General features: G+C 49.4%; 7 protein-coding genes and 1 non-coding gene across 8 annotated transcripts; 2 read left to right on the top strand and 6 right to left on the bottom strand.

Annotated features, from left to right (window-relative positions):
• Positions 1-123: 123 nt before the first annotated feature.
• Positions 124-2,440, bottom strand: P175DRAFT_0542389 (MFS transporter; the record flags this gene model as incomplete). The annotated part of the gene is made up of 5 exons (XM_040900362.1): positions 1,704-2,440; positions 1,609-1,630; positions 1,464-1,555; positions 1,069-1,400; positions 124-978 (listed from the first exon to the last, which is right to left on the bottom strand). Exons 1-5 carry the CDS (start codon positions 2,029-2,031, stop codon positions 124-126), a joined length of 1,629 nt encoding a protein of 542 aa, XP_040753920.1. The 5' UTR covers positions 2,032-2,440.
• A 567-nt stretch (positions 2,441-3,007) lies between these two features.
• Positions 3,008-3,079, bottom strand: P175DRAFT_0t25. The gene has a single exon. It is a non-coding gene; the product is annotated as a tRNA-Arg (tRNA).
• A 409-nt stretch (positions 3,080-3,488) lies between these two features.
• P175DRAFT_0473642 (TTC39/IML2 family protein) lies at positions 3,489-6,210 on the bottom strand. The gene is made up of 7 exons (XM_040895177.1): positions 6,106-6,210; positions 6,008-6,025; positions 5,820-5,896; positions 5,680-5,746; positions 4,608-5,626; positions 3,628-4,554; positions 3,489-3,557 (listed from the first exon to the last, which is right to left on the bottom strand). Exons 1-6 carry the CDS (start codon positions 6,194-6,196, stop codon positions 3,673-3,675), a joined length of 2,154 nt encoding a protein of 717 aa, XP_040753919.1. The 5' UTR covers positions 6,197-6,210; the 3' UTR covers positions 3,489-3,557; positions 3,628-3,672.
• Positions 6,211-6,918: 708 nt separating this feature from the next.
• On the top strand, positions 6,919-7,709 carry P175DRAFT_0136224 (proteasome regulatory particle lid subunit SEM1). The gene is made up of 3 exons (XM_040892407.1): positions 6,919-7,133; positions 7,299-7,419; positions 7,518-7,709. The coding sequence occupies exons 1-3, from the start codon at positions 7,010-7,012 to the stop codon at positions 7,549-7,551; spliced, it is 279 nt and encodes a 92-aa protein (XP_040753918.1). The 5' UTR covers positions 6,919-7,009; the 3' UTR covers positions 7,552-7,709.
• A 669-nt stretch (positions 7,710-8,378) lies between these two features.
• On the bottom strand, positions 8,379-10,194 carry pgkA (phosphoglycerate kinase pgkA). Its single transcript, XM_040896647.1, has 5 exons — positions 10,104-10,194; positions 9,952-10,039; positions 9,800-9,888; positions 9,292-9,709; positions 8,379-9,225 (listed from the first exon to the last, which is right to left on the bottom strand). Exons 3-5 carry the CDS (start codon positions 9,863-9,865, stop codon positions 8,459-8,461), a joined length of 1,251 nt encoding a protein of 416 aa, XP_040753917.1. The 5' UTR covers positions 9,866-9,888; positions 9,952-10,039; positions 10,104-10,194; the 3' UTR covers positions 8,379-8,458.
• A 515-nt stretch (positions 10,195-10,709) lies between these two features.
• On the bottom strand, positions 10,710-12,026 carry P175DRAFT_0431857 (Mpv17/PMP22 family protein; the record flags this gene model as incomplete). Its single annotated transcript, XM_040893511.1, has 5 exons — positions 10,710-10,781; positions 10,840-11,346; positions 11,667-11,692; positions 11,756-11,846; positions 11,961-12,026. The coding sequence occupies 5 exons, from the start codon at positions 12,024-12,026 to the stop codon at positions 10,710-10,712; spliced, it is 762 nt and encodes a 253-aa protein (XP_040753916.1).
• A 743-nt stretch (positions 12,027-12,769) lies between these two features.
• On the bottom strand, positions 12,770-14,720 carry P175DRAFT_0430990 (TRAPP trafficking subunit Trs65 domain-containing protein; the record flags this gene model as incomplete). The annotated part of the gene is made up of 4 exons (XM_040893452.1): positions 12,770-12,959; positions 13,028-14,153; positions 14,212-14,484; positions 14,546-14,720. The coding sequence occupies 4 exons, from the start codon at positions 14,718-14,720 to the stop codon at positions 12,770-12,772; spliced, it is 1,764 nt and encodes a 587-aa protein (XP_040753915.1).
• Positions 14,721-14,995: 275 nt separating this feature from the next.
• P175DRAFT_0521671 (snoRNA-splicing protein PRP40) lies at positions 14,996-17,902 on the top strand. Its single transcript, XM_040899216.1, has 4 exons — positions 14,996-15,192; positions 15,257-15,411; positions 15,475-16,528; positions 16,588-17,902. Exons 1-4 carry the CDS (start codon positions 15,052-15,054, stop codon positions 17,713-17,715), a joined length of 2,478 nt encoding a protein of 825 aa, XP_040753914.1. The 5' UTR covers positions 14,996-15,051; the 3' UTR covers positions 17,716-17,902.
• Positions 17,903-21,647: the final 3,745 nt, after the last annotated feature.

Below are 21,647 nucleotides of genomic sequence, written 5' to 3'. Positions count from 1 at the left end.
GGCACTGTTTCGTATCATCATACTAATATAATATTAACTATCGAGCATGTGCGCATGAGAAACATCTGGTAATCTATATATAATATCTATCCATGCAATAGAATTAAAACGGGCGGGGAGCCGTTAGTGAGGATAACAAGAAGCCCTCGACCACTTCCCTCTCGCTCTGATCCTCGGCCCATAGATGTAGAACAAGTAAGGGATCGGAATAAGCGCAACGGCAATAAACCCGAGCACGCTCGAGGCCCACGGCACACCGAGGTTGCGGAACATGGCGGTGGCAAAGAGCGGGAAACAACCGGCAAAGATACTGCGGAGAAAGGTATTGGCTGCGACGGCGGACGCAGCAACGGCCTGGAAGGTATCGATGAGGTAGTTCAGGGCGGCCTGGAAGATGGTGAAAAACCCCAAGCCCGTGAGCACGGCTCCAACCAGGGAGGCAATCCAGTGGATTTGCCTCTGGCCGGTCCAGCCGAAGAGGAACAAGCCTCCGGCGAAGAAGATCGAGCCGAGCATCATGGGCGGCAGGCGGGCTTCGGGGACGGGGAAGTTGTTGTTTGCTTTGAAGCGTTTGATGTAGAATCTCTGGTTTGCGAGGTTGATGGCGGCGCCGAAGAGGATGCCGACGAGGTATGCGAGGAACGGGAGGGCGCCGACGACTTGGTTCCAACCGCGGACTTCTTGGAAGACGACGGGGAAGGAGGCGAGGGAGAGGTAGAGGATGCCGTAGACGAAGGACGCGTAGATGGCGACGAGGAAGCAGATCGGGGTGGCGAGAAGAGCAAAGGGGCGGATCAGGTATTTGTTGCCGAGTTCTTTGAAGGTGACGTCCCATTCTTCGTGGCGGGCGTGAAGAGCCCAGTTGCCCGTTTCATAGCGCAGGCGTTGGGCTTTGTACACGAGGAGGACGGGAGGGTAGCTTTCGTCGACGAAGACGATATCGAGGACCAAGAACAACATCATCATTATACCGGTGATCTATACCCCATTTAGTATCAGTTAATAAAAAAAAAAACCTCGCGAGGTTATTGGTGGGTTGGGAAATGGAATGAGAGGCAAAGAACGGACGTATTGTGTCCACCGCCAGCCGAGATAGCTTTCTGAAATTGCGCCTCCGACTATAGGGCCCAGAACTGGTCCTCCAACCACCGCCATGGCGTATCCGACAATAGCGGCGCCTCGCTGCTCGGGTGTCCAGAGATCGCCCAGCACGCCGCCGGTGTTGGTGACGGGGGCAGAGCCGAAGAAGCCAGTAAAGAATCGAGTGATCATTAGGGTTTGCAGGTCTTTGGATGTTGCGCTACCAAAGGAGAAGATCGCTGCAATAAAGTAGGGTGCTAGCACGGCGGGTTTGCGTCCGTAGACTTCGGAGAGAGGAGCCCAGACTAGAGGCCCCAGCCCTATTGTTGTTGTGTCAGCGCTGCTTCTGTTCGTTAAAACTTGTCGTAGTGCATGCAACTTACCAAATCCAAACAGCAGTAATGTTGTTCCTAGGGTACTGACTTCGTCACTTACTCTGAATTCAGAGCTGATATGAGTAGTACCAGTCGAGTAGCTATCATACTGTTAGTACGCTCTAGGCGCGTTAGAGGTCGGTTCATGTCTTACATAGCACTTGCCCAGGTTGCGCCTATTCCCCAATAACAGTTAACGGTATGGTCTTGCGCATGGCCAAGGGGGGGGGGGGGGGGGGAGCAACATACCCATTGTCGTTAACCCATATAACACCGTGGTGATCGCCTTCTTCCTAAACGACCAATTCATCGGGCGATAAGGATCGTCCGGTCCCTCAAAGTCGACAATTACATCCTCGGCGGTCTTGGTATGCGAAAGCGGATGTGTAAATCGAGCAGTTTGTCCTGGTTCTCGACTACGAATTCTTGAAATAATAGATTGCGCACGCTGTTCAAACACCGACAAGCCTGAAGCAGCAGTGGTTTGTTTCTCCAAGGCTCCTACGTCTTGGTTGCGCTCCTCCAGGGAGTCAATATCGGAGGAGGTGTGGGAAGCGATCTCGTCATCTCTCGCCATGATTTCTTCCGTGCAAGAAGGGAATCGCGTATAGTAGGTGGTCGACTTAATTGACAATCCACACAGTGAACGAAACAATGCAAAAAAAGTTCTGTTGTGAGGTGCCAAACTCCAACGGGACGGAAAAGAATTCGGGCTCAGACGTCACCGAGGAGAAGACAGGCCAATTCTGGGCGTACCGAACATTAAGTAGCCTCTACTCCGGTAGGCTTTGGCACACAGGAACTATAAGTAGCTTGACTAGCCCAATTATATTTTTCCCCTGCCAATTTAGTTAACCCCGAGGCCGAAGAGGGCTTTGAAAGCCGTCTTAACCGGGCCATGACTGTAGAATGTCGGGTATCCGATAGCACAGACCATTCAATTCGCTGCGGCAAACGTTGGTGGAGTCTCCATCCTGCCCTGAATGGATGACTAGTGATACATCCCAATATCAATAATCAGATAATAGAGGTGCATAGAGTAGGCCAGACCCTCTGGAAGAAAGAGAGAAGTCTGAATCAAGAGGCAGAAGTGTATGAGGCAAAAAGCGCCGGAATCTTATCCAGTGCGATTTGAAGACAGAGAAGGTGGACGGTCGCCACCATCGGAAGCATCCGTGGGTGGAGCTACCGGAGGTTGTTTTAGTGCCAATAATGCTTGTCCAAGACGCAGGTCGCATTTATCAAGGTACTCTGTATGACAGTATGTAGAGAGAGGGATAAAAAGATCGCATGATGATGAGTGAAGGTTCAATTTGAAATAACGATGCGGTTGAAAGGAGAGCAATGAGTGAGGGATTTGGGTCTGAAAGAAAAGACAGGGCATGTGCACGTGAGGTGACAACCGCACGCTCTGCATTACTAGCTGCAGATACATATATTTTCAATCCTCTACAGGAGTATTCCGTACAGTATATATATATAGTCCATACAAAAAAAAAGAGATATCCAATGCTAATTAAATAACACCTTCATAGATCAAGATAAAAAAAGATTGACCGACGCAGGGATCGAACCTGCAATCTCTTGATTCGTAGTCAAGCGCCTTGCCATTGGGCCAGCCGGCCTTGTGGTTGCGGGTTGTTGACCTATTCAACATCATAGACCAATTTTTAATTTCAGCTCCAATTTGGCTGTGGCCAGTCCCCACTAACTACTGACTGGTTAGTATTTGCTTCGGTTTCGGATACATCCGATGACGACCCGTTCTAGGTTCTGATGATCATTCAGAATGAGTCAAAAGGTACACTAAATGCTGTCATCTCATGCGGAAATATATCCTGGCGGACGGCTTGAGTTGGGTTTTCTGACCGTAACTTGAACCTGGTTAGCGGACACTCCCCGAACAAGTATTTAGATCCGATACTGAAGCCAAAGCCCAAGTATTGCACAAGAGACGTACTAACTAGAGAGGAGCGAATCAGTTTACCCTAAGCTGATAATCATGAACTTCTTTTACCTTCATGTATATAGCTAATGATAGCCTAGAGTCAAGGAAATACCCTCTAAAAGTCCTTGCACTATCCGTCCAATGCTCATGGCCGTCTATCAAGAAGCAACCGTAAATACAAAAAAAAAAAAAAAAAAAAAAAAAAAAAAAAAACATTACACATACATGATCATGCATCATTCATCATGTCACGTCACATCGCTTGATATCTCACCCTAGAGTTGTGGAATGGGTGCTTTCCCATTTCTCCACAGCCTCTAGTGCAGCAGTGACTTTCAGTCCGACACGTGCGTCTAACTCGTAGCTCTCCCATTGAGCAGCTTTAACCAGATACTCTTTGCACTCACGGACTAGTTCTTTTTCTGTCCTGTAGTTGGATTTCGCCGAATTTTCCTCCTTCAAGGAGGAAGAGGAGGTGGTGGTGGTGGTGGCCGCGTTGGACGACAACGAAGACGGCGCTGGAGCTCCATGCGTGGCTATATATGTCGGGCGCTCCATCCAGAGATTCGCCGCCATTTCATAGTAGGCAACCGGATAAACCCAATCATCCTTGAGGTGGCCCTTGAATGTTGTACGGTCCTGACTGAAAACGCCGGCCTGGAGGATTTTCTTGGCCTCTGTATGACGACGCATGGAACGCAATACGGCCGCACGCAAAAGCTGCAGAATCGCTTTTTCCTCTGCGCCTTCACGGTATTTCATCTTGTTCGCGTCGCTTTCGAACCATGCAAGCTTGGCGAGTGATTGTTCGAGATGCTCCTGTGTCATTCGGCTATGGCCGTTCCAGAAAAAAATCATCTCCTCAATGGGGTCTACCCCGACTGCGTCGACAAGGGGGACTTTCCATTCTTTTGCTCGTGCCTCCCACTTGGCGATCTTGCGGGTGACGAAGACGTCGAAGGGGAGCTGTCGTGCCATAAATCGTTTCTTTCCGGCGAACTGGGGCGCTTTTTGCAAATACTCCTTTGCCTTTTCTGCGTGTGCCGCGGCCTTGGCTTGATCTTTACCAGCGAAATCTCTGTATAAGCTGATATGCGAAGACCCAGCAATATAGTAGTATAGGGAGCGCGACCAGGAATTCAAGTTGGCACACTATAATCATCAGTTTTTCTTAAAAAAAAAAAAAGGAAGGAAGGGAGGCAAACCTCAACGAAAGAGGTAGCGCATAGTTCGTATCTGTGGAGATACATTGCGTTCAAACTCTTCTCAAACACTTTCAACGCTTCGACCTGCTTGAGCGGACTGTGATCATTACCACACAGAAGACTCAACGCCACATCAAGCTTCTTGTTGGCCCCGTTCATTCTGGATTCCTCTAGGAGCCAAAGTTGACTCTTAGGGAACCGTTCTCGCATTTGGGCTAAGAGAGACTCGAGCCTCTCTCGAGGGTAGCCTTGAATATCCCCGTTCTCCCCGGGTATGATGTCCGGCATGATATCACAGTAGCGAACGAAAGCGTTGTAGTAACCAAGGAGGGCGAATGCAGCAATAGCACCAGTTAGGTTGTGGAATTTACTAGCCTGCCAGAGCATTCTTAGAGCACGTTCCTTATCGCCATGAAATCCGATGATACCCAGTAGTTTGCTAAAGGCCGGGGGGACCATTGAAATGAGGAGCAGTAGAATTCCGAAACAGAAATTGGCTCCAGAATGCACAAAAACATCGACTGTGTTCTTGAAAATGTCTGAATCGGGGTCGTGAGTGAGTAGATATGCTGCGTTAGCATCCCCTGGTTTTTCTGCGGCGGTAGAATCGTTGTTGATATTTAGATTGGACAGATCGCCGGACAACTCTGCTGAACCAACAAGCGCGCCCAATTTAGCTGTCGCTTCTGCTCCCGATCCATGACTCAAGGACGGTGCTAGGACAGGTGACGTTGGTTCAGACCTTCTCTTTTGCATGAACTTCTGCTCCATTTTCAAAATTGCGTCCAGCGCTAGATAGGCCTTTCTCATCTTATAGAACCCTTTTATACTCTCTGTAAGACTTTCGTTTAGGACACCAATGACAGCGCCCATCAGTTGGGCCATTGCTTGGCAGAGAACAAACTCGGTCCCTGGCGCGTAGATTTCCGAGTGATAGGAATTTGGCATATGGGAATTATGTTTTGCCCGCTGTTGATCGCTTATGGCTCTCGTTTCCGCCTCGTTGAGTCGATCCGACGCTGCGAGAGATGAGTGAACTGCCAAACCGCTCCAAGATAGAGCAATCACAAACCTTGGCGCATAATTTCCTGTTCAAACCCGAGTGTTGCCCGAATAAATGCAACCACGCCTCTTCCAAGCTGCAAAGAGCGTCAGTACCAAGTGAGGGAGAGAGTTATCGATCCAATTAAAAAACCAAAAGGGAATGCACACAAGATGGAAAGCAGATATCCGTCCAGAAAGGCCATTTTCTGCACCATCAACGTCATCGTTGAGGATCAATTCCGCAGCTGTTTCACAGAGCAAGAAAAGGGTAGGGTTAGTATGTGTCATTACTATACGCGGATCCCGGTCGTGAAGAACCCGCAGTAGTAGGAGTAGTAGATATCAACATATATTACCTCTCATGGCATCGTCCACTTTAGTGCCAACCAGAAATAGTTAGCATATTGATTCCCAGATAGTCGGAAGGATAGAAAAGCCAAAAAAGACGACGTACGATCTTGTAACTCGGATAAGGAGTCCAGCGACTGAGTCGAGGCATTGGCACCTGGCTTCTTGCCAGAGAGCCATGAGCCTACTCCGAACATGATGCGGATCGCAGAGTGAGAGCGACCACAAAGGGGTCAAAAAAAAAAACTCGAAAACCCCAGAAAAAAAAAGAAGAGAAAAAAAAAAAATAGAGAGAGAGAGGGAAGAAAAAGAGAAGCAGTTCAAGGTTCGAGAAATTGAGTCTATTAGAGCGAGTGAGCCGGAGGGACCGAACCCCGAAAGACGAACCGAACGGAATGATATTGGCCGGGAACGTGTGGGATTTCCGGGAGCAGTGAAGAAGATTGAAATAGAAGCGACAACAAGAGGCGGATGAGAGATTAAAGGGACTTTGAAGTAGTTAAATAATAATTATGTTTGTTAGTGAGAGTCATGATTAGAATTCCGGGAGCATCTATCTAGCCGTGTCCACCAGGAGGCGGAGTAGTAGACTGACCTCCTGTGATAAGAATTGGAATTCAAAGCCAGGGAATTCAGTTCAAATAAATATTATTATAAGAAGAAGAAGAAGAAGAAGAAGAAGAAGAAGAAGAAGAAGAAGAAGAAGAAGAATAATAATAATAATAGTTGGGGCGAATCCTTTAGGATTGATTGTTCTTGAGGCTCGAAAATTGGTTGAGAGGCGGAGAGAGAGAGAGAGACAGACAGACGCTGACTGTGTTCCGTCATCTCCAAAGCCTTCTTTCTTCTTCTTCTTCTTCTTCTCCTCCTCCCTCTCCCAAGTCTCTCCCTCACACACTACGACGACCATTAATACCTTCTACTTACTTATCTCCTGCTCCCCAACTCTCAAATCCTATCGTATCCCGAGTCCTCCTCCACAGAGCTACTACCCCCCTCCACCGCTCATCATGTCCAATTCCACCCCAGCCCAAGACAACAGCAACAACAAGGCTGAAGCTTCGCAACAGCCCCAACAACAAAAGCCCACCGTGCTAGAGGAGGATGACGAATTTGAGGATTTCCCTGTTGATGGTCAGGCAACCGTTTATCCTACTCTAACCCTACCCTTAGTTCCCCCCCCCCCCCCACCTCGGACTGGATTTCTGTTGCCTGAATCCCGAATCCTGCACCCTTGTTTTATCTCTATCTTCGTGCAAGACAGTAGCACTAACAATGAGAATTCGAAACCAAAAACAGACTGGACCCAAGAAGAAACCGAGCAAGCGTCTGGATCGGCCGCCAACGGGAACAATGTGCATTTGTGGGAAGAGAGCTGGGACGATGATGATGCCGCTGAGGATTTCTCAAAGCAGTTAAAGTACGTTCTCAGTCTTCTTCTTCTTCCTCCTCCTTTCTACACTATTGGGAAAATCATCGCTCACCGGGGGGGGGGTTTTTTTTTTTTTTCTTGAGCAGAGAGGAACTCAAAAAAGTCGAAGCTTCCCACTAATACCTACCTCCCTACTTATCTCCGAAATACCATAAAATACCCACTCGAAATCACAATACAATACTTAATATCCCGGTTCACATTCATCTCTAAACAATCAAGCAAAGCAAGCAAAGCAATCAGTAATCGGTGAATGGAAGAGAATATACACATACCCTGATACTACGCGTACAGAGACAACGGCCCAAGAGAGAGAGACGGATAAGCGCGATGCCACTCCCATGCTAGATTTCCATCTACGTCTACATCTACATCTTCGAGGTTAGGGGGAAGTTAAGATCTTGTCTAGCTATTGTTTTCGGACGGTTTTCAGCTATGTGTGTGTGTGTGTGTGTGTGTGTTTGTGTACTTGGGATGAGCGGTCAACCCGCTCGGAGCCAACCCGCCCATCTATCGATCGATCGATCTATAATACGATATTCAAAAGGTTCGCGGTCGTTGGTGCTGGTTGTGGGATGCGGGCGTACGCCAAGTCCGCTTCAATACCCTGTATATATCCTAGTACCTATTTCACGAGCATCACCAATGAAATCAATTTGTTATTGACTTGAAGCCATCGAGCTAATTTTTAAATTTATATTATCAACAGGCAAGGAAGAGGATCAGAGTTTAGGTCCCGTAGCTGCAACAACCATCATAGATCAGAACGGAACTCGACAAGGGGGAATAGAACCAGATATAGAAACTTCATCATTAAATTTAACGTCGTAGTACATTACATTCATCATTTCACAACACAAAAGAAATAGTAATAATAATAAAAACGCTTCGCCTGCCTTGGGCAGATTTTCACCCAGCAACATCACATCACATCATGTGAAATCTAGAGAAAACTGACTTCAAGCTCTCTCTCTCTCTCTCTCTCTCTCTCTCTCTCTCTCTCTCTTCGTTTGGTCTGATAATATATTTACTTACTGGATAGAGCAGCAACACCGGGCAACTCCTTGCCCTCCAGCAGCTCCAGCGACGCACCACCACCAGTGGAAACGTGGCTGAGCTTCTCCTCAGCCTTGTACTTAGCAGCAACGGTAGCGGTGTCACCGCCACCAATGATGACAATAGCACCGTTAGCAGCAGCCTGCACAGCAGCATCCAATGTAGCCTTTGTGCCGCTAGCGAAGGGCTCCATCTCAAAGACACCGGGGGGGCCGTTCCACAGGATAGTCTTGGCCTCGGCAATAGTCTCCTTGTAGGACTGGACGCTCTTCTCGCCGACATCCAGACCCATGAAGCCGTCGGGGATGCCCTCGGCATCAGTGGCATAGCCGACCTTCGCGTCCGCAGCGAACTTGTCGGCGGTGACGTAGTCGACGGGCAGGACAACCTTGACGTTGTACTTCTTAGCCTTCTCCATAATTTCAGCAACAGTCTTGCTGCCAGCTTCGTCGAACAGGCTGTTTCCGATCTTCACACCCTCAAGGGTCTTCTTGAAGGTGAAGGCCATGCCGCCCGTGATGATCAGGCTGTTGACCTTGGGGAGGAGGTTGTCGATCAGTTGGATCTTGTCGGAGACCTTGGAGCCGCCGAGGATGGCAAGGAAGGGGCGCTGGGGGTTCTCCAGAGCCTTAGCGAAGTATTCGAGTTCCTTCTTGACCAGGAAACCAGAGGCCTTCTGGGGAAGTTCGACGCCGACCATAGAGCTGTGGGCACGGTGGGCAGTTCCGAAGGCGTCGTCTAAACAGCAGTCAGTTAGTCAATTGTTTATCTCAATATTGTATATATGTTTGAGAGAGAACGTACTGATGTAAACATCGCCCAGAGCAGTCAATCCCTTACGGAACTCCTCCACGGCAGCCTTGTCGGCCTTAACCTTCTTGCCCTCAGCATCCTTGTAGCTTCCTTCCTCCTCAGCGTGGAAACGCAGGTTCTCAAGCAGGATGACCTGGCCACCAGAGGCCTTGTTGACGGTCTCCTCAACGTCCTTGCCAACGCAGTCCTCAGTGAAGATCACGGGCTTGCCAAGAAGCTTCTCCAGCTCGGGAACAACAGGCTTCAAGCTGTACTTGGGGTTCTTCTTGCCATCGGGACGGCCGAGGTGGGACATGAGAATGACGGCCTTGGCGCCATTGTCGATAGCATACTTGATGGTGGGGAGAGCACCAACAATACGTTGGGGGTTGGTCACCTTGGTGCCATCAAGGGGAACGTTGAAGTCAACCTTTTTTTTTTTTTAACCATATTAGCAACTCATCACATCATTGCAGTAGTACCTGTGTAGTTTTTGAAAGAGAAGAAATAAGCGACATACTCGGATCAGGACACGCTTGTCCTTGAGGTCGACGTCTGTGATGGCGAGCTTGTTGGTGAGAGACATGGTGGGGGGAGGATAGATATGTACTGTTGAACGAGAACCAAATTAGCGATTGGCAGAAGAAGACAGATAGAAGAAATAAGACGAACCTTGCACTGGTGCTCAAGAGAAGATGATGAGGGAGGAGAAGGATGAAGAAGAAGAGGAAGAAGAGGAGGAAGATGGGGGGTGAACGACTGAAACAGTATCACGGTGAGTACTAGCAAGAGCAGTGGTCGTGGCGGGGTAACCGTAATCATACAATGATTGTTTTGGTGGGGCAAAAGTTCTTCTCCGGTGAGGACAAGAAAAGTTGGTCATTGATTCATCGGGCTGATGCGGGAGAAACGCAGACTCTGATGTCAACGGGGGACTGGGAACTGGTGACGGAAGCCGTCGGGGGAGAACTTTGACCCTGTTGTTGATTCTCGACTCGATCGATAGCCTCGGGTTCATTCTCGTTGATGCGCTCTAGATCTGCACCGGTGGTTCCATATGGTCCTCACCGCGATATGGGTGCCAGTGTCTTTCCTTTTTTAACCCAATGGGCCCCGGTTTATTCCTCTACATAGATCGATCTAGTCCTCATTGCTGCATTTCGAAATCTATCCTTGTATTCGCTGCTGTGATCGCCTGCAACAATAGCTTCTCCTTGGTTACAACCTATTGAAACCCAATGTGACGACAGAACTGTGAACTCCTCAACACCTCCCCAAAATGAAAGAATCCCATCAAAATTTAAGACGCCCGGTAAGCACAGAATGACACATGAAACCCAACCCAACATCCAAATCAAAGGAGTGGAAAATCCAGAACCTGGTGGACCGTACCGTACGGTGCCAAGAGACTCCCCGGCCTGTTGTTTCATTTACTCGTCGTCCGAGGAGTTTGTAAGAGAGAGGTATGCAGTCCACGCAATACCGATGCACGACACAAAAGGCTATCGAAAATCCATTAGCCAAGGCCAACCCACGCTCTTAAATATTGGGGGAACTTACAATTTGAAACTGGATGGGTACGACTCGGAAGTTCAGGATTTGGACCGCGGGCCATAGGACAAAGTTGGCCTTCAGAGTCGGCAAATATACATCGCGAAACTTACGGGCTAATGCTCGTCTTCCACCACCCTCAGCAATAGTCATAAATGTGAAGAAGCACACTAATCCGATAGGAGTGAAGATGAGCTGGTCTACAGCCACCCGCTTTAACGCAGGGATGGTCTGGCTCTTCTTGGTGAGTGGGAATGCCCTAGACAAGAAGCCAAACCAGTGGAACTGGACTGGTGCCATGAAGAAACCGTACGACATAAAGCGGGTAAGTCGTTCAAAATCGAAGGGTGGCGGCAAGCCCCTTGCGAGGCCGAGTTCTCCTAGCACCGGTGGTTTTTCCTTGTCTAGTTCATGGATTTCGATCGCGAGGAAGTCACCGTTAGATCGTGTGTGTTCAGTTCTTGCCTTGAAGGCTGTGACCAACTGCGCTACGGTATCCGCGATTCCACCGAGAACCTATATCCACGTTAGTCCCATAGCCCAAGAATCGAATGATAAAAGTAAAGCTGTAGATAGTGAAGTGAGATACGCAGACACCTCTCGTTCTTGCGCGCCACTTTGCATCGTTGACACTTGACTACGGACTCGTTACATCATAACTGACCACGCAATCGATCAGAGCAACTCGAGTGCAAGCATTAAGCACGAGGTCAATTCCAAAGCCAGGTGAGGTTCATGCAAATGCCGCAAGGTACAGCGAGACGGTGGTACCATATCGAAACGAGGGGTAGGCATGTCATATCGCATCACAACCACAAACTCCCAGGGCATCTTACCGCGTTCGTAACCATCGTTGTAAGAACTAAATTTAATGACCATGTTAGTGACTGTCAAAAATAACCCCATGTAGAAAATAGACACCCACTTGGTTTCTCAGCATAGTAAGAGTTAAACTTGGCGGCCAGCCGCATCGCAGCCGCCATCTCGATCATAAAAATGATAGCATGCAGCAAAGGCTATCGGAAGAGAGCCAGTCAGTATGAGCCCTTCTTTCGGGGGTAGCACCCGCACGAAGCCGCAGAGATTTTGCAGCGTCCTCGAGAAGGGGCGAGGGCGAGGTGTAACATTACCAAGCGACCGTAGATATATCTCCTATTGAGTCCATCCAAGACTCGACGGCGAGTAACGGAAAACATCGTGCAGGCGTTGAATTAAGAAAGAGAGATACAGAGAGGAAGACAAAAAGAAAAAGGGTTAACCAGGTCGAGAGGATGGCAGCGTTACGGCGAAGGGTCAGTCGGGTCCAGCAGACGACTCAGTATGACGCAAAAGAGAGAGAACCGATTCAGTGAAAGGAGACCCAGCGCTGCTGGGGCCCAGAGGGACGATATATATAACCCAGTTTGGGGAGGTTGACAACTGACTTGCGATGAGGAGGTTGATATTCTTGATGGACGAATATCCCCAGGTCAAGATTCGAGAATAGAATTCCAAGCGGGCGTTTAAAACGTAAGGCAGCAGATCAAATTTGCGATCGGTTGTTCGTCTGCCTGCTTGCCGCTTTAAGAAGGGGAAGGGAGGGGCTTAGATGTCCTGCCACTGTCTTATTTTTATTTTTCTTTCTATTTATTTATTTATTTTCGCTAGATATAATTAGAGGATTCATATGAAAAAGAAATAAAAGCTTCGTTTCTTCATATAATTCTTGTTGAAGGAAATTAACAGAGAATTTGAGCATCTTATATAGTAAATTGTACAAAGGTCTCGGCCCTGGGCTGAAAGACCCTGAATCCGTGGCCCTAAAGAAGCGGAGACGCCACAAAGAAATAAGGAGAGAAGGCAACAATAATCCAAGTTTCATCATCATCTACTCCGTATAGTTAATGGTTGGTATGGATGCTCAGATTTGTACATTACTCGTATCCTCTATCCTAATTTCCTAGCTTCCTAAATGGATAGATACCCCTGCGGCTCCCTTCCCCAAGGATAAAATATCCGGTAGATCTCGAATATCTGTCGTTTCGTTCGTATTGACATCCACAAGTCGGACGCATTCCAGTCGTAAAGAACCCACTGCCAATGGGAGGAATTTTATTTCAGTCGCAAAGCATGTTCCGGGTAATAATGCACTATACCAGGAGGATCAAGTTAGGCGCCAGAATTATCCCTAAACATGCACTTAGAGGATGGAACTTACCCAACACGCACGTCTGTGCTTAGACAGACGAGCTCTGCTTCCTGTCCGGCTACGCTCTTCTGCAGAGCGTGCACGATGTTATCATCGGTCACGGCTTCCGCGACCTGATCGCTTCTGCGATTCGACATCGACGAAGAGGATGGCCGCGCGACATGCCCTCGTGGGTCTGATCTTTTTCGTCGGGGGATAGCAATCATGGCGAATTTTCTCGGGGTTGTAGACCGGTTGACAATAAAAACACTCCACGAGAACGGCTTTCCAACCTCTACACTGGGAGGACCAGAAAGGGATATGGTCATCCCCAGATCCGTCGTAGAATATGCGCGTTCTCGAAGGGAGCTTCGGTTGGCTGGGACCCCTGAACTTGGGGTATTGGCATGGCTGGGTATCATTGGGAGACTTGCAGGGCGGTTGTTCCGCTGCAAAGCCTGGCTTGGGCCTCCAAAGGTCGGGTTCAACGCCATTGAGAAATCGACGTTGGCTGTCCACTGCATTAAAATCCGGGGATTGCAGTTGTCTGATACATTAACAACCGCCTCGAGTGATATGTCCAACATGCTCACCATCGCAGTGGTGGATGGGATGGAATCCAGTCCATATTCAGGCGTCAACCTGTATACCAGGGTTATATCGTCCCGTGGCCGACAGGTCACAGGAGGGAAAACCCCAGGGGCATCAGTTAGGGCTTCAATTAGCCCATCAGACAGATGAAGGTCGGCCTTGTCGAATATTACCTCGCAATTTAGGAAGGGCGTGACTTCAAAATCCAGGTTTGCAATGGTCGTAGGCCTCCCGCTATAAGTGTTTAATCGAGAATATCGTATCCTTGCACTGGCAGCAGGGACGATGCGTGTCGGATGGCCCGACTCTTGATGGACGTTGTATATAGGATCTTCACTATATTGCGCTGGAACAACTCGCAAAAGCCTCGAGGCTGGGAGAAAAGGGTCTTTGTGGTCAAAGGCGGCATCGCTTGCGAGGGGTTGGAGAACATTCGTTGATGCAGGAACCAAGGAGGGGAGGTAAACGTCTTCACGAGAATCGGCCTGGCGAGTTTCTGTAGGGTTCAAGGTGGCAGACGCAATGAAGATCACGGACGGGTGTTGGATGCGGATTCGTGGGCGCTCTAGAGAGCCGTAATTAGTACGCCTGAACAAATCGACCAAAAACACTAGGAGCCATACTTAGGAATGTCTCAATGCTCCATATCACATATACATGATTACCGCCTCCTGTCTCTCCCTCGAACTCATTAACCACCACCAGCGGATCTGCCTGTGAATCGACAACCCCTGAGAAGATCAAGTCTCGCGTGGGCGTCGGGTTCTCAGCGACTGTTTCCGCAGGATCAATAGCGAAGACATCGACGCGGATTTCAAGGTTTTGAAGGTGCGCTTTCAGACTGTTCTGAGAGCAATTGGCAAGTCTCAGGACAACGCGAGCCGTGCAGACCTCATCTGTAGCAAACTGCATGAGTAAGAGATAAAAGCTCAGTGAGGATAGTAGCTTCCCACATACCAAAGAACAAAAGCGAGCGCTGGGGGATAAATGACAGGACAGACGACAGGTCGTCTGCCCCATCTTCGAGTGCCGACGTCAGCGCCGCCTCCAGATCAATATTTGAGGCATGCGGGACAACAGTATCTAGAACCGCATGCCTCAGGAACTCCCCAGGGACATCGAGACTCGGCATAGCGAGAGCAGCAGTCGCATGCTCCCCTACCAGCTGCTGTTAGAAAAATGACACGTCACAACCAGAATGAAGCAAGAGAGAGAGAGAAAAGAACCATGCATTCACCTCACGATGAGCTGGGTTAGCTAGCACCTCTTCTCTGGTCTCTTCAGACACTCCGGGGGAACTGCGCGCTTTGGGAATGGGACACACATGCAAACAGGACAAACACCCGGCGCCCAAACCAAACCGCAGAGCTTCTCCCGACGCTTTAATTTTGAGGAAATCCCCATCAGGCTACACGGAACAAGCTACACTCCTATCATCAGGGGCTCCTTCCTGAATCATCCCTATGAATCCTATGACTGGCCCTGCTGGCGCTGCCCCTCTGTGGCAGGAGGCTCGCAATGCTGAAGGACGGGTCTACTACTACAATGTTCAGACGAAAGCTACACAATGGGCGAAGCCGGTCGAGTTGATGACCCCTGTTGAGGTCAGTGTCTTTCCTAACCTCTTTTCTTAAAGCTGTCTAACTTTTATTTCTTTTTTTCTTATAGCGGGCTCTAGCAAATCAGCCATGGAAGGAGTATACTGCTGACGGGGGCCGGAAATACTGGTATAATACCGAAACCAAGCAAAGCACGTGGGAGATGCCAGATGTTTACAAAAATGCTCTGGCGCAGGCACAAGCACCGCAGCCTCCACCTGTAGCGTAAGTTTGTCGCGTTGAATTCCATCTATCTGCCTTATATACTAATGGAGCCTGCGTCTATAGGGCCCCAACATTCGTTGCTGGTGGTGTTAGCTCGTTCTCATCCTATCCCCAATCGCGCGAACGTGACGATTACGACAGAGGCTTTGGCGATCGTCGTGGAGGATTCGGTGCTGCTGAGATAAATGGTATCGCTGCCGGCGCTGTTTTGGGAACTACGCAGGAGCCGGACTATGGATCCCTCGAAGAAGCGGAAGGCGCGTTTATGAAGATGCTCAAGCGCCATAATGTTCAACCGGACTGGACCTGGGAGCAGACAATGCGCGAAACAATCAAAGACCCCCAGTATCGTGCTCTGAAAGACCCTAGAGACCGCAAGGCAGCTTTCGAGAAGTACGCGGTGGAGGTTCGCATGCAGGAAAAAGACCGGGCGAAAGAAAGATTCGCTAAGCTCAGAGCAGATTTCAATACTATGTTGAAACGACATCCTGAAATTAAGCATTACAGCCGATGGAAGACCATTCGACCGATCATCGAGGGCGAAACCATCTTCAGATCTACCAGCGACGAAGGCGAACGACGACAGCTGTTCGAGGAGTATATTCTCGAGCTCAAGAAGAATCACGTCGAGCAGGAGTCTGTGCTACGCAAAGCCGCGATGGACGAGCTCGTGACCATCCTCAAATCCCTGAACCTCGAACCATACACCCGGTGGTCGGAGGCGCACGCCATTATCCAGTCTAATGAAAGGGTTCAAAATGACGATAAGTTCAAGTCTTTAAGCAAATCTGATATCTTGACCGCATTTGAAAACCATATTAAGTCTCTTGAGCGAGCTTTCAATGATGCTCGTCAGCAGCAGAAGGCCGCCAAGGCCCGAAAAGAGCGGCATGCCCGTGAACAGTTTATCGAACTTTTGAAGGAGTTGAGATCCCAAGGCAAGATTAAGGCTGGTAGCAAATGGATGAATATCCACCCACTGATCAGCGAGGATCCCCGATACCTTGGAATTCTAGGAAATTCGGGCTCTTCTCCCCTGGATCTATTTTGGGATGTGGTTGAGGAAGAGGAACGGTCGTTACGTGGACCACGTAATGACGTCTTGGATGTTCTCGATGTAAGTATTCCCTAACCATCTTTCTATTTCCACGGCCTATGTACTAACCATTCCCCCAGGATAAACGATTCGAAGTTACTCCCAAGACTACGTTTGAAGAGTTTAACTCGATTGTGCTTGCGGATCGCCGCACGGCCAACATCGACCCAGAGATCCTTCAGATCATCTTCCAGCGCATTCAAGAGAAAGCTCTTCGTCGTAACGAGGAGGAGAAACATGCAGCCGATCGCCACCAGCGGCGTGCTGTGGACTCCCTGCGTTCTCGCATGAAGCGCCTAGACCCTCCTCTCCGGTCCAACGATGCGTGGGAACAGGTCAAACCTAGACTAGAGAAGTATGAAGAATACAAAGCTCTTGAATCCGATGAAGTCCGCCAGGCCGTCTTTGACAAGGTCATCCGCCGTATCAGAGAGAAGGAAGAAGACACCGAGAAAGATCGCGAGCCCCGGGACAAGGACCGCGGCAGTAACCGCCGCGAGCATCACCACGATCGCGAGCGCGATCGCGACCACCGCAGCGGTGCCTCCTACCGAGGAGAGAGACGAGGTGCCTCCAGCCGTCTCAGCCGTACTCCCGAACCAGATGCCTATGAGGCAGACCGCCGCAAAGCCCAAGCTGACCGTGAGAGATCCTACCGCAAAGTCAGCGGTTTATCACCCGTCCATGAGAGACGGGAAGACCGCGAGCGCGAGCGAGACAAGGGCGATAGGGCCGACCGAGACCGCCAGCGCGACCGTGATCGCGATCGTGAACGCGAACCCGAACGAAGCTCCCGCTCTCTCAGCCACTATGAGCGCGAGCGCCGTGATCGCGAAGAAGAGCGAGAGCGCCTCTATCGGACTCGTGGAGACCCACGCGGTGGCCGCGACGAGCTCGACTACGGCGGTGACGCTCGAAGCACCGTCAGCACGGACCGTCGGCGTCGCCGTGATAGCGATACCGAGAGCGTTGCCAGTCGTTCTACGAAACGGTATAGACGAGAGAGTCGTGACCGCAGCCGAGGCGCGGCCAGGCGGGATCGGGACCGTCGAGAGCGGACTCCTCCCGCCTCAGGCGCAGGTGCGGGTGCAAGTGTTGTAGGATCGGGTGCCAATGCAGGTGCAGTCGATGTCGCAGTTGACGAAGCAAAGAAAGAAGAAAAGGCGGTTCATTCTGGTAGTGAGGAGGGAGAGATTGAGGAAGATTAATTAGTTAGTTAGACTATGGACGTCTTCACGTTCTCTCCACCTATGACTACTTATGTATTGTATTGTATGTATGTACTCGGAAGTTTACGAACGAAAAAGGGGAATTTGACTTGCCTTTTGATAACGTCTTTTATAACTAGTCAACGCGATGGTTTTATAGCAGAGCTAGCTACCAGTAATGCATGGTTTATTTTATTTTCTTATACCAAGTTGGGGAATGTAGTCTGGTATTAAGCAGAGATAGATGTATATATGTAAAGTTAGGTAGGTACTAAGTAGTTACCTTGGAGACTAGGTCTGGAATGCACATACATACATACATAAATATATATATATATATATATATATATATACAGTGTTGCGTACACCGAACTACTACTACTAGTAGTACTCCATATAAGAAGAGAGCACAATCAATATAAAATACACCAGTTACCACCACTCAACCCTGAAGAATGAAACAAATCAAATACATTCTTGATAAAGCAAACAAACCTAGACCATAAGAGCCCAGGTCTGCACTAGCCTATAATCAACATGTTGGCCAGTAGACCATCTATGTCATTTCATACCAATTGAAACTTTTGAACAGGCTCAACTCCAATGGGACGATCATGCCGACCAAGAGAAAAAAAAAAAAAAGAAAACCGTTACCCATATACAAACCCTGAAGCCACATACATGTCTTCATCTCGTAGCATCGTGAAGACTGCAAAAAGAAAAAGGGGGGGGAAAAATACCAAAAAATGCCTATGAGAACGGAGGGGGAAAAAAAAAACGTGGCGATTTTTACTCAATATAGGCGTTTGTTGGCAAGGCACGGACGGGGCTTTAAGAGGGGATGACGATGGGTAGCGGTTTCCCGGGAGGGCAGGACACACTGGAAGCCTCAACCTAGGAGTTGTCTTAGGTTGAGTTGGAGTTGACAATTGTTGTCCTCAGTTTCGATTTCGATTTCGACTTCGACCTCGACCTCGTCCTCATCCTCGTCGTCATCCTCCTTGGAAGTCCCCACCGCATCACCGCAACGCTCAACGCCACAACGTCGCCGTCGTGAGGCCTTGGTAACGCCTAAAAACGCCCCTAACCGAAGAACTCTCCTGTGCCTGCGACGGTGGTGCTGTCGCTGGTCGGAGTCACGGCCGTCACGTCTGTGAGGCACGCGATCATGATTTCTAGGAACGCCCTTTTCAACTCTCTTCCTCCAGGAAGTACTATAAATGGTGTTAGAATGGACGACGGGCGTCGTCGATATTATGGCAAATGGGGGGAGGGGATGATGGCTTACGAAGTTTCCGCTCAACTTCTGTTCCTGGTCCATCTGGGAGTTGTACTTGTTGATACGAGGACGGTAGCTGTTGGGGTCACGACGGAAGGTAACGTCCAGGTTCCTCAAGAAAGTGTTGCATCCCGTGACCAGGGACTCGGGGGTGTTGGCGTGAGCATCGATGGATGGCTTACCGTCGAAAACGATGACTCGATCGGCGAGATAGGTGGCCATGATGAAATCGTGCTCGACAATGAAGGCGGTCTTCTTGGTGTGCATGATGAAACGCTTGATGACCCTGGCTGCAACAATACGCTGTTCGGAGTCAAGATAAGCACTAGGCTCGTCAATCAGGTAGATATCAGCAGGAATGCCGAGAGCTAGGACAATGGCGACACGCTGAAGTTCACCACCAGACAGGTTCTGAACTTCCTGGTCGATAAAGTCATCAATCTTGAGGGGCTTGTAAACATCGGTCTGGAACTGGGGCGACAAGAAAGCGGCCTTAATACGTTTGAAGAACAACTGACGCACGGTTCCCTGGAACTTAGGAGTGATCTTCTGGGGCTTCATGGAAATGTTCATGCGGGGAATGGAGGCGCCGTTATCAGGCTTCTCGGCACCTGCAAGCATCTTACAGAAAGTAGTCTTTCCAGTTCCATTCTCTCCCATCATCACGATGATTTCGGAATCGGTGAAGTTTCCGGAATCGATCTTCAGATGGAAATTACCAAGGGTCTTCTCCATGCTGGGGTAGCTGAACGCGCGGGCCTTGTCGACTAAGAAATCGTCACCAGCTTCGGCGAGACGGAAGGTAAGAGATTCCTCGCGGAAACGCAAGTTCTCAGTCGGGATGTGACCGTCCAAGAAGATGTTGATACCTTCACGCACAGACGAGGGTAGGGTGACAACACCATAGACGGCAGGCTTTCCGTAAAGGACACAGATGAAATCGGAAAGGTAGTCCAGCACGGACAAATCGTGCTCAACAACAATAACGTAATCGTCAGGGCGCAGAAGATCACGAATGGAGCGGGCGGCAGCGAGACGCTGCTTAACATCAAGGTAAGAGGAAGGCTCATCAAACATGTAGCTAGAAAACGCCATTAGCATGGATTTAGGAGCGTGTCGCTTGGTAGAATGGGTTCCCTTACACATCGGCTTTCTGGACACACACGAGACCAATAGCAAAACGTTGAAGCTCTCCTCCGGAGAGGTGGTCAATATCGCGGTCTTGAACCTGTCGGAGTTCTTTTGAATGATTAGACAGGGAATTTACTCTTTGATACCGAGGTTACATACCGAGAACATCCAGGATGTCCTCCATGTTGTCCATTTGGGAGCGGGCTTTGAGCAGGTCTGCAACCTTCTTGGTTGGGCCCTTGACGGCGCGAGGGATCTGATCAACGTATTGGGGCTTTACGACAGCCTTCAAGTTATCTTCTAGAACCTTTGTGAAGTAGTCTATTGAGGTCAGAACCTATAGTTTCCGAGAGCTGGTGGGGGCAAACGTACTCTGCAATTCAGAGCCACGGAAGTATCGCAGGATTTCTTCCCAATCGGGGGGGTTGTCATAACGTCCAAGGTTGGGCTTAAGCTTGCCACTGAGGATTTTCAATGCCGTACTCTTTCCAATACCGTTTGTTCCAACAAGACCCAGAACTTGACCAGGGCGGGGCATAGGAAGACGGTGAAGCTTGAAGCTGTTGGCAGAGTAACGGTGGGTGACCTCACTTTCCAGATTGGTGGGCAAGTTGATAATGTGAATGGCACCGAAGGGACACTTTTTAGGGCAAATACCGCAACCGATACAGAGGCGCTCGGAGATGAAGGCAATCTTGGACTCGGGGGTGACTTCGATGCAAAGCTTGCCCGTGCGGACCACGGGGCAAGACTTTTTACACTCTTGACGACATTTCTAGATTTTACGGAGTAGACATTAGCCAGGCTATCGAGAGACATGAATGGAATGGGAAATCAGCTATTACCTTGGGTTTGCACTGTAATGGGCGCGAGTAGATGAGTATATATGGCATTTCGTCTGTAGTTAGCGGGGTAAGTTGAAAAACTCACTTTGTCACTGCTGACAATGGCAATACTGATGAAGAAGGAAAATTAGCTATGAAGAACGGATCAGCTCTTGGATCAGGTTATCTCTTACCGGGTCAGCTTGTCAGACATGGTGCCTGATGGTTACAGTAAACGACGACGCGGCAAGAAAGCAAAGTATACTGCGCAGGAAAAAATAAAAAAGGTGAAAAAGATGGGGGATCTCAGCTCGAGAGGAAGGACTATGCCGCAACGATCAAGCCAGCCAGGCGCAGCAAGTACCAGATTCGAGAAGAAGACGAAGAAAAGGAAGACGTAGCGTGGATAGTCGCCAGGGAACTTGGGGAGAGGGGCTCTCAGAAAGAAAACTATGCCGGGCATTCATTAGTTATTGTGGGCATCGAATGCTGGCCTCAGGCATCTCCACGGGCTCCTGCTGAATCATTTATTTCCTGACGCTCTGATTGGCCAGACAGAAACCGGTTGAAATTTCTCCGGAATGCAGAATAGTCCGATCCGAAGTACACGTGACAGGCTGCCACCGCTAGTCCCAAAGAAGGCTCGCTTGTCAGCGGTCTAAGCCGCATGTGGCAATGCAGCCTGGAAGCTCAGGCCC

The sequence above is a fragment of the Aspergillus ochraceoroseus genome (assembly GCF_002846915.1).
Source record: "Aspergillus ochraceoroseus IBT 24754 chromosome Unknown P175scaffold_2, whole genome shotgun sequence".
NCBI lineage: Eukaryota > Fungi > Ascomycota > Eurotiomycetes > Eurotiales > Aspergillaceae > Aspergillus > Aspergillus ochraceoroseus.
The sequence above is the reverse complement of the archived record's forward strand: the minus strand, read 5'-3'. Positions and strand labels throughout refer to the sequence as shown.